Genomic DNA, 11,682 nt, shown 5'->3' on the forward strand with positions numbered 1-11,682 from the left:
GGGATAGGGATTCCAGTGTAACGGCAGACAGTGCTGTTAGCGAGCACACAGGCTGTGCAGCTCCACCACACACCCTGTACGAATCATCTGACCCTCCTCAGCTCAGGGGCAGGACACTGCTGCTCGATTCACAAACCTGCATTTACCTAGCACCCGCATGATTCGAGGGAGTGTCAAACAGACAGTATACAACCCCTAAGGCACATCGGTGTACTACAGGACAGCCCACCAGCATGTTAAAAAGGAGGGGGGGGGTGGGTGAACAGGGGAGGGGATGGGGGAACACGGGAGGGAAACGAGGGAGGGGGTGGGGAAACGAGGGGGGGGGTGGGTGAACAGGGGAGGGGATGGGGGAACACGGGAGGGAAACGAGGGAGGGGGTGGGGGAACAGGGGAGGGAAACGAGGGAGGGGGTGGGGGAACAGGGGAGAGAAACAGGGGAGGGGGTGGGGGAACACGGGAGGGAAACAGGGGAGGGGGTGGGGGAACACGGGAGGGAAACAAGGGAGGGGGTGGGGGAACACGGGAGGGAAACGAGGGAGGGGGAACGTGGGAGGGAAACGAGGGAGGGGGTGGGGGAACACGGGAGGGAAACAAGGGAGCGGGTGGGGGAAGAGGAAGAGAGAGTGAAAGGAGGAGAGGGGAGAGGAGGAGGGAGGACACGGACAGCACGATCGAGGGGGGGGGGGAAGAGAGAGGGGGAGAGGGAGGGATGGGGAGGGAAGGGTGGGGCTGTGGTTATGAGACCATCTCTACAAGAACACCTTCGATATGCAGCAGGGGGCACCGAGAGAGTGGGACAACAGACCCCATGTCGCTGGGCCTCTTGAGACAGCCCCGCTCTGGTCCCCTACCCAGGTGCCACCCTGTGTGGGGGTACACCACCCCCAGGCACGCACGCATGTACACACACACACACACACACACGCGTGCAGACACACGTGGTGCCAAAAGGCAGCCTGTTCCTTACCGGAAACTCTCCAACATTTCCTTCACTGTCAGGTGGTCGATCTTGTCCTGAAGGGGAACAAAACGATGGAAACAATTCAGCAAAAACACACCTAAGGAGAACCCTTCAAACAATCCATCACACCCAGCCTCCCTCACACAGCAGGGGGGTGGCCATTCAGCCCATCACACCCAGCCTCCCTCACACAGCAGGGGAATGGCCACTCAGCCCATCACACCCAGCCTCCCTCACACAGCAGGGGGGTGGCCATTCAGCCCATCACACCCAGCCTCCCTCACACAGCAGGGGGGTGGCCACTCAGCCCATCACACCCAGCCTCCCTCACACAGCAGGGCGATGGCCATTCAGCCCATCACACCCAGCCTCCCTCACACAGCAGGGGGGTGGCCATTCAGCCCATCACACCCACCCTCTCTCACACAGCAGGGGGGTGGCCATTCAGCCCATCACACCCAGCCTCCCTCACACAGCAGGGGGGTGGCCATTCAGCCCATCACACCCAGCCTCCCTCACACAGCAGGGGGGTGGCCATTCAGCCCATCATACCCAGCCTCCCTCACACAGCAGGGGGGTGGCCATTCAGCCCATCACACCCAGCCTCCCTCACACAGCAGGGGGGTGGCCATTCAGCCCATCATACCCAGCCTCCCTCACACAGCAGGGGGGTGGCCATTCAGCCCATCACACCCAGCCTCCCTCACACAGCAGGGGGGTGGCCATTCAGCCCATCACACCCAGCCTCCCTCACACAGCAGGGGGGTGGCCATTCAGCCCATCACACCCAGCCTCCCTCACACAGCAGGGGGGTGGCCATTCAGCCCATCACACCCAGCCTCCCTCACACAGCAGGGGAATGGCCACTCAGCCCATCACACCCAGCCTCCCTCACACAGCAGGGGGGTGGCCATTCAGCCCATCACACCCAGCCTCCCTCACACAGCAGGGGGGTGGCCATTCAGCCCATCACACCCAGCCTCCCTCACACAGCAGGGGGATGGCCATTCAGCCCATCACACCCAGCCTCCCTCAAACAGCAGTGGGATGGCCATTCAGCCCATCATACCCAGCCTTCCTCACACAGCAGGTGGATGGCCATTCAGCCCATAATGATCCCAGAGTATCTCCAGTCTCCCTCCAAGTACGCCAAAGCCCCTCATCCCTGGGTTTTGTTCCCATAGATCTCCCTCCGCACCCTCTCAAAGGGTCTCAGTGTCCTCACTAAAATCTGCACATCTTTGGATTGTAGGAGGAAACCGGAGCACCCATAGGAAACCTGCACAGACACGGGGGAGAACGCGCAAACTCCAAACAGAGAGCTGCCTGAGGACAGAATCGAACACGCTGGCGCTGTGAGGCAGCAGTGCTAACCACTGAGCCACTGTGCCCTCCACCCTCAACTCCATTGGTAGGAGAGACTAGGGCCTGAGGGCACAGCCTTAGAGTAAAGGGAAAACCTTTTAGAACGGAGATAAGGAGAAACCTCTTCAGTCAGAAAGTGCTGAATCTATGGAATTCATTACCACAGAAGGCTGTGGAGGCCAGGTCATTGAGTATATTTAAGACTGAGATAGATAAGTTCTTGAGTATCAAGGAGATCGAGGGTTCTGGGGAGAAAACAGGAGAATGGGGTTGAGAAACATATCAGCCATGATCGAATGGCAGAGCAGACTCAATGGGCTGAACGGCCTAATTTCTGCTCCGATGTCACCTGGTGTTGTGAAAGGGCTCTCACCTCCTTCACCTGGTGCCACACATCCTGCTCGAGTGGGTTCACCTCCAGAGGGGGCAGGGTGAATTTGAAGTAGGGCCGGAGGTTCTTGTAGATGTAGATGTAGGGTCCGGAGGCTACGGCCACAGCGGGGGTCCTCGGCTCGTTGGTGTCCATCAGGAACGCCACCACTCCGGTCGGCACATCAATCAGAGTGTTCTCCGACAGCATGGTGGTGCCTCTGTACACCTTCAACTTCACAGTGGACGGACCGGTGCCAAGGTCCCCGACAATCAGCTGCAGGAACAATCCCCAGACCCACCCCGACACAAAACCACAGGTTACACAGGAGCTCATTCAAACCCTCACATCACAACAGGGGAACAGGCAGCTGTACTCTGTATCTAACCCCGGGCTGGCCCTGTCCTGGGAGTGTTTGATGGGGGGACAGTGTAGAGGGAGCTTTACTCCGTATCTAACCCCATGCTGTTCCTGTCCCTGGGTGTGTTTGATGGGGGGACAGTGTAGAGGGAGCTTTACTCTGTATCTAACCCCGTGCTGTCCCTGTCCCTGGGGAGTGTTTGATGAGGGACAGTGTAGAGTGAGCTTTACTCTGTATCTAACCCCGTGCTGTCCCTGTCCTGGGGAGTGTTTGATGGGGGACAGTGTAGAGGGAGCTTTACTCTGTATCTAACCTCCCTAAGCAGACAAAACTCTGTGAATCGGAGAGTCTGAAACCTGTGTGCTGTGTCTCGGAGAGCAGGAACATTTGTTGTGTCCGGAGGATTGAAGGGACGTGTCTCTAGAGGACATAAAGCTGCTCAGAACGATACCAACCGGAACGTCATGGTGAACATATTTCAACACAACAAGAAAGACAGATGCAGAGACGAACTTGTTGGGCCTGTCCTTCTGAGGAATCGGTTTGGGAATGGCGACAATAATCCAGACCGCATGAAAAGAGGGGGCTGTTTGATCAGGAGAAGCTGCAGGAACTGACTGCTGGAATAATCCCAGTCTTGGTGAAACAGTGTGCTTTCAGGACATATTCCTTTCGCCCGGAAGGGGCAGGGCCTTATGTGTGACTGAGTGGAGCTTCTAGTGCGGGTAGATGATCCACACTGCCCAGGAACCTTCAATAGGATCTGGTCTCATTCTGAACAGTCAGGGTCTCTCAGCATCTCGTGGATGGGACACCGTGAGCTAGGGTTTGCCGGGGCCCGACGTGATGATACTGTGGCTTTAACTGGGGTATTCTGTCCTGGTTCCTTTTCGACAGAGACTGGGGCAGGGAGGGGACACGGCAGACTATGAGAAGATAAACAATTTGCGAGGCCTGGGGGGGGGTGTTTTAAAAAGTTGGAACAATAGACGCAGCCTGAATGGGTGTGTTTGAGTTGCCACGGAACCAGGATCCTCAGTTTAGCTTTCAGCAGTTGGGGTCTAGCTAGTTTTCGCCCCCACCCTCGATTACAGCCAATAGCTGGGGGGGGGGGGGGGGGGGGGGGGGTGCTCTCCCTGAGCTGGGAGTCACGTGTGAGGCCATCTTATTTTCTGAATTTGTCATTTTTGCCATGAATGTGTTTCTGAGACGGTTCTATACTGGAACAGTCACAATTACTGCAAGTTATTCTGTTACATTTGCCAACAGACTTTAATGATTCCAATTCCTTCTTTATTTTCTCGTATTTTAACTAGTGTGGATGAACAAAATGTGTTTTGCCTTAAAACCGGCAGTTTGAGCAATCGAATTGAACGCAACACCTTCCATTTACCTTTAAAATGAGATAAAGCACGCGAATAGACTGTCTCCTGACTATTTTGAATGTGGGCGGGGGGGGGGGGGGGGGGAGTTTGGCCCAGTCCGTTTTTGACACCAAAGACACATAAAGTGACATACTGTCCTTTCAGCTTGTCCCCTTTTTGAAAACTGGAAGATATTCATCGTTCACACGACACCAGGTTACAGTCCAACAGGTTTATTTGAGATCACAAGCTTTCGGAGCGCTGCCCCTTTGTCAGTGACACAGCTTGTGATCTCAAATCAACCAGTTGGGACGATAACCTGGTGCCGTGTGACTTCTGCCCTTGTCCCAACCCTGGCACCTCCCCATCACAGGTCAGTTAGGGAGCTCTGCTGCATTCCCCATGGCAACACCCTGACCAATCAAGAGATCACCTGCGACACAGGAAGTTAATGAGCTAACTAAAATGGACAGTTAACAGTCCCTGGTGTGTTTCCATGCCGACCATGGCCCAGCCAATCAGCTCCCTCTTCTCCTGCGGTATAAATTGTTGTTCCCTTTCCATGACTGCTTCCTTTGTCTGACTCCCTGACAAGGAAAGCTTGGAGGCTGACAGCGATGTTTGAGTTCTGTGCCACCCAACGCTGCTTTGTGCGCTGACAGGAGCGGCATTCCGAGAGTTTCCATTCGCAATCTGTGGGGATGTCGGAAAGCGTTTGGGAAACCTGACAATGACCATGCCTGACATACCGAGGCTCGCTCCTCAGAGATTAACCAGAAAGACCGTGTGCACTCACCTTGTTGTCTCCATCCCCATGCAAGTCTGCCAGAGCTGAGGAAGGAAGAGACAAACTTGTTAGTGCAGGGTTAGCGTCTCCCGGTGCTGTTCTGATCCTGTGGGACAAAGCCTTGCAAAGGTCAGTACCAGAACAGGGCATCGGCCTGAGAAAGTGGTTTTTTTAAATGTTGTCATCTGAATTTTCAAAGGTGTTGCCTGAAGTTATTGAATTTGAGATGATGTGGAGGGGCCGGTGGACTGGGGTGGACAAAGTTAAAAATCACCCAACACCAAGTTATAGTCTGACAGGTTTAATTGGAAGCACCAGTTTTCAGAGCGCTGCTCCTTCATCAGGTAGCTAGTGGGACCGATACCTGATGATGCTGTCCTACAACTACCTGGTGAAGGAGCAGCGCTCCGAAAGCCAGTGCTTCCAAATAAACCTGTTGGACTATAACCTGGGGGTTGTGACCTTCTTTTTTAATGTTGTACTTGAGGACATGTTTGTTCATTTTGTGGGATGTGGACTCACTGACCTGTCCTGTTTTGTTATATGTCCCAACTGCCTCTTGAATTGAGCAGTGTATCCTGACTGCTTCCGGAGGGCAGTTAAGAGCCAATCGTTCCACTGTTTGGTCTGGAGTCAGGCTGGCAGATAACCCCCCCCCCCCCCCCCCCCCCCACTCCAGAACATGAGTGAACCAAGGGGGCTTTATGACAACTGGTGATAATGTCAGGGTCACCATGAAGAATGGCGTTTTGTCCTAGGACTACTGACTGAAGTTAAATTCCACTTGGTGGGATCTGAACCCACCCCCCACAAGATAATCAGCCTGGGATTACTAACCCAGTGACAGTCCCTCAACTGCCCTCTCCCCTAATTGGTAGATGGGAGGGCTGATTTTGGACACTGTGCTACCCAGTGGCCACAAACACTTCCCTACTTCTCTTCCCCTTGATTTCTCCCCTCCCCACCTTGTCTCTCAGTGACTGATGTTACCTCATCATTATTTCTGATCAGGGACTGCCCAGGAGGTCAAGGTTCACTGTGGGGTTAAAAGTGAGGAGCAGGCTGTGCAGGACTTGAACACGAGGATGGGAATTTGAAAATCGAGATAGCTGGCTAACTGGCCACTGTACGAGTTAGGCTATTGGGGGTGGAGGGCTGATCCAGCCCAGGCAAGGTTCAAACACCGAACACACGTACCCACGCAAGAGGAGAACGTATAGAGGTTAGCCACAGGGTCATAGTGAGCGTCCAACCACTTTGCACTGGCTTCACTACTGCAAGGCAAAATAGAGTTTAGATAGAGCTTTCAGTCTGTGAAGTACGCAACCTCAAAACCGACAGGTAGGGGGGAGAGCTAAGGTTGAATCCAGGTGGGTGTGAAGGCCCTTCCCTCTCCCCTTGGTTTCTGGATCATTTCTCAGCCTATGGGATTTGCTCACTGTCTGGGTTACAGCTAAACCTTCAGTCATGGGAACAGAAGAAGAGCCAGTTCAGCACTTCAAACCTGTTCCCGCTATTTAATTAGATCATGGCTGATCTTTAGCCTGCGTCCCTTAATACCTTTGCTGAACAAAATGTATTGATCTCAGATCTAAAATTAACAACTGATCGAGCACCCATGCAACCTCTCCCCCGACTCACTGCTGCTCTTTGATGAATTACAACTCTGTATTTCTCTTCACTCTGGTGGGGAGGGAAGGGCTGAGGGACTTGTTTTCATTCGAGAGAAGGTTGAGAGGTGACTTGATTGATCCACCTACGATAATCAGAGGGTTAGATAGATTGGGCGGTGGGAACCGTTTTCCTCAGAGGGGAAAACTATACAGGGCCTTGGTGAGGCCACACCTAGAATATGGTGGGGAGTTTTGGTTTCCTTTCGAGGGAGGATGGTCTTACTCTTGAGGGAGTGCAGTGAGGGTTTCCCAGGCTGGTTCCATGGTTGGTGGGACTGATGTATGAGATTGACTACATTAGAATTGCTTTCGCCAGTGTTCATGCAAGTGAGGGGGATGATCTCAGAGAGGCATAAAATTCGAACAGGATAAATCCAGGTAGGGTATTCCTGATGGTGAGTGCATCCAGAACCAGGGGTTACTGTCTGAGGATTCAGAGTGGAGTGGTTAAGACTGAGATGGGGAGACACTTCTTCACCCAGAGTGTGAGCCTGTGGAATTCATTACCACAGGAAGTGGTTGAGGCCAAATCATTGAATGTGTTCAAGAGATTGCTAGTAGGACATTGGTTAGGCCACTGTTGGAATATTGCGTGCAATTCTGGTCTCCTTCCTATCAGAAAGATGTTGTGAAACTTGAAAGGGTTCAGAAAAGATTTACAAGGATGTTGCCAAGGTTGGAGGATGAGGGGAGAGGGGCATGGATGGGTTGGACGGAAGGGTCTGTTCCCATGTTGTACATCTCTGACTCGATATAGCACTTGGAGCGAATGGGATCGAAGGTTGTGGGGAGAAAGCAGGATGAGGCTGTTGAGTTGGATGGTCAGCCATGATGGTGACGAATGGCGGAGCAGTATCCAAGGGCTGAATGGCCTCCACCTTCCTGCTGCTGTGTTTGTGCTGTTCTCTCTTTCGCTCCGATGTTTCACTAAATCCCGACAGAGTTGCGGCTGTGCAAAACTCCGGTGCAACCGCACTTAGAGTATTGCTTCATGCATTATAGGAAGGACGTGGAAGCTTTGGAAAGGGTTCAGAGCAGATTTACTAGCATGGTGCCCGGTATGGAGGGATTTTTGATTTCCCGGTGAAGGGCTTATGCCCGAAACGTCGACTCTCCTGCTCCTCTGACGTTTCCTGACCTGCTGTGCTTTTCGAGCACCACACTCCCGACTCTGGTGGGGAGGGAAGGTCTGAGGGACTTGAGGCTGTTTTCATTCGAGAGAAGGTTGAGAGGTGACTTGATTGATCGACCTAAGATAATCAGAGGGTTAGATAGATTGGGCGGTGAGAACCTTTTTTCCTCAGATGGCTGAGGGCTAGCATGAGGGGACGCCCTTTAAATTGTGGGGGTGATGGATATAGGACAGACGTCAGGGATAGTTCCTTTTAGTCAAAGTTGTAGGGACGTGGAACGCCCTGCCTGCAACAGGAGTAGACTCGCCAACTTTAAGGGCATTGGATGAACCTATGGATGAAAACTGAATAGTCCAATGGGTGCAGGAGGAGGCCATTCAGCCCTTCGAGCCTGCACCGCCATCCAACGTGATCACGTGAATAGTGTAGGTCAGATGGGCTTCAGATTGGTTCCGAAGGTCGGCGCAACCTCGCGGGCCGAAGGGCCTGCACTGCGCTGGAATGATCCACGTTCTAGAGTGGGAGCAGCAGGCCATTCGGCCCATCGACTCCCTACTGACCCCCTCCCCCCTGCTCTAACCAGCATCCCACCCCGAACAACCGAGATGTGCTCTCCCCATGCACCCCGTACACTCCCCCCCCCCCCCCCCCCCACCCCCTGAAACAGGGGACAACATTCCCATGGCCCTTCCTGATTCCCTGCTAGCCCCCCCCGTAAACTAATCCCTTATTTTTATTCGCGGCTTTTCTCCATTTTAAGTGAGTCTCCTCCTCCCGCCGTCTCCTCTCGGGGCCTCGGCCTCCTCCTCCTCCTCCTCCATCCCTCGGGGACACTCGCCTCTCGCTCCCCTCCATCATCAGGCTCCGTCTGCCCCCGACTAGGCCCCGTTGCTAAGGCAACGCGACTTCCGGTCCCGTTCCCCCCCACTAACGTCCTCCCCCTTCGTGGACTTCCGGTCTCCTTCCCCCCCCCCCCCGCCCATCTCCTTTCCCGGCGACTTCCGTTCCCCCCCCCCCCGTTGATTTCCGGTCCGCCGCTCCGTTTCCCCCTCCCCGTCCCCGGTACCTCCGCTTCCCGTCTACTTCCGGTCCATTTCCAATACCGCCCCCCCCAAAACTCTTCGCCAACTTCCAGGTTCCGGTCTGATAATAGGTTCCCCCTCACAATAATTCTTTATAAATATTTGTCCCTGCCAACAGCCCCCAACTCCATCTTGCCTCAAACAGGACAATGTCGCCCCCCATCCCCCCCTCTCTGTGGTTAAATCAGCTTCCCAACTTCTGCTGGCATCAAATCATGGGCAAAATCTTAGAATTCAGGCACTTGCGGGCCATTCAGCCCATCTAGGATGTTCTAGCCCTGGTGGGGGGAGAAGGACTGGCTCCGGTTCATCCCATCGCCGCATCAAACCCCGCTCCTTTTCCCACTGATGCCTCGTCATTCTCTCCTTATCCAGTCTTTCTCTGAAAGTTCCTGTTGGATCTGCTCATGGCGTCTTTTCAGGCCCCACGGCCCTCGAATCACGTTCACCAGCTCACACAATGTTTCAGCGAGCAATGCTCTCCGATAGAAATGGTCCATGCAATGAAGGAAGGCGTGGCACGGTGGCACAGTGGTTAGCACTGCTGCCTCACAGCGCCAGAGACTCGGGTTCAATTCCCGCCTCAGGCGACTGAGTGGAGTTTGCACGTTCTCCCCGTGTCTGCGTGGGTTTCCTCCGGGTGCTCCAGTTTCCTCCCACAATCCAAAGGTGTGCAGGTTGGGTGAATTGGCCATGCTAAATTGCCCGTAGTGTTAGGTGAAGGGGTAAATATAGGAGTATGGGTCTGGGTGGTATACGCTTTGGTGGGTTGGTGTGGACTTGTTGGGCCGAAGGGCCTGTTTCCACACTGTAAGTAATCTAATCTAATCTAGGCGCGGATCATGAGAGGCATAGATAGGGTGAATGCACTCAGTCTCTTTCCCAGGGTCGGGGAACAGTTTAAGGTGAGGGGGGGGGGGGGGGGGGAAGAATAAAAGGGAACCTGCAGAGCAACTTTTTTTTAAGAGGGTGGTACGCATTTGGAATGGTGGGTACATTAACAACGCTTAAAAGGCATTTGGACAAATACATGGATGGGAAAGGATTAGAAGGATATGGGTGGAGTGCAGGGAAATGTGGTTAGCGTGGACAGACATTTTGGTCGGCATGGACCAGTTTGGGACAAAGGGCTTGTCTCTGTGCTGTAGGACTCTATAATGTAATCATTGGCAAACATCAGCAACACAGAGGAATGCTTGGCTATCAATGTGAATCTTAAGAGGTTAACAGTAGAACAGCACAGAAGGAGACCATTCAGCCAATGTCTGTTGAATAAATTCACCGTCCCTTCCAATTGCACTGACCAGGATGTGCTTTTGGTTACCAATGTCACCAAACCATTGGTGCCTAAAATGCCTCACCATCTGCCTTCTGAGCACATGCTGATATTTAGAACATAGAACAGTACAGCACAGAACAGGCCCTTCAGCCCACGATGTTGTGCCGACCATTGATCCTCATGTATGCACCCTCAAATTTCTGTGACCATATGCATGTCCAGCAGTCTCTTAAATGTCCCCAATGACCTTGCTTCCACAACTGCTGCTGGCAACGCATTCCATGCTCTCACAACTCTCTGTGTAAAGAACCCGCCTCTGACATCCCCTCTATACTTTCCTCCAACCAGCTTAAAACTATGACCCCTCGTGTTAGCCATTTCTGCCCTGGGAAATAGTCTCTGGCTATCGACTCTATCTATGCCTCTCATTATCTTGTATATTTCTAACCTAAGTACCAGCAAATTCCTCAACTTTTTAATTCTGAGGGAGGGTCGGCGCTGAGGGAGGGTCGGCGCGTCAGCACTGAGGGAGTGCGGCGCTGTCTGAGGTGCCATCTTTATGCTGATTCATTAAACTGAGGGCAGCACGATGGCACAGTGGTCAGCACTGCTGCCTCACAGCACCAGAGACCCGGGTTCAATTCCCGCCTCAGGCGACTGACTGTGTGGAGTTTGCACATTCTCCCCGTGTCTGCGTGGGTTTCCTCCGGGTGCTCCGGTTTCCTCCCACAGTCCAAAGATGTGCAGGGTCAGGTGAATTGGCCATGCTAAATTGCCCGTAGTGTTAGGTAAAGGGGTAAATGTAGGGGTATGGGTGGGCTTCGCTTCGGCGGGTCGGTGTGGACTTGTTGGGCTGAAGGGCCTGTTTCCACACTGTAATGTAATGTAATCTAAATCTGAGACCCAGTCTGAATGTGTAAAAGTCCCACAGCTGCTATTGGAAGAGGAGTGGGGTGGGGGTGGGGGTGGTGGAGTTCAGCCTGGGGTTCTGAGCCCAATATTGACCCCTACACTAACATCACTTAAAAACAGCTGACCTGGGTCACTCCCACATTGCTGTGATAATGGGATCTTGCTGTTGGAGAAGATCAAAGGTAATGAAAGGGTTAACCTGAGAGTGAGGCTGCAGCTCCGCCCACGGACACTGCCCAGACATTGGCTGGTGTTGTTTGTGGGTGGGAGCGATAGGAGTTGTTTTGGGCAGTCCTGTCACACTGAGGGGGCAGAGGGGACGTTCGGCCAGGACTCCTGCTGCCCCTTCCTGCCCCATGTTAGCACTCGCACGTTCAGTTTCATCGTGAGCT

The 11,682-nt window shown here is 53.5% G+C and overlaps 1 protein-coding gene across 1 annotated transcript in view; it reads right to left on the reverse strand.

The window, feature by feature from the left end:
• bbs1 (Bardet-Biedl syndrome 1) overlaps nt 1-8,900 on the reverse strand; it is a 58,988-nt gene extending 50,088 nt beyond the window's left edge. Inside the window, exons 1-5 of the mRNA XM_087983831.1 lie at nt 8,856-8,900; nt 6,409-6,485; nt 5,221-5,255; nt 2,703-2,975; nt 971-1,017 (exon numbers count right to left, since the gene is read on the reverse strand). Of these exons, the coding sequence (XP_087839957.1) occupies nt 971-1,017; nt 2,703-2,975; nt 5,221-5,255; nt 6,409-6,485; nt 8,856-8,875 (452 nt within the window). The 5' untranslated portion in view covers nt 8,876-8,900. The remainder of the gene's footprint in view (nt 1-970; nt 1,018-2,702; nt 2,976-5,220; nt 5,256-6,408; nt 6,486-8,855) is intronic.
• Between the last annotated feature and the right edge of the window lie 2,782 nt (nt 8,901-11,682).

Source organism: Chiloscyllium plagiosum, unplaced genomic scaffold (genome assembly GCF_037043375.1).
Source record: "Chiloscyllium plagiosum isolate Xiang-an unplaced genomic scaffold, Cpla_swu_hap1 HiC_scaffold_46, whole genome shotgun sequence".
Lineage (NCBI taxonomy): Eukaryota > Metazoa > Chordata > Chondrichthyes > Orectolobiformes > Hemiscylliidae > Chiloscyllium > Chiloscyllium plagiosum.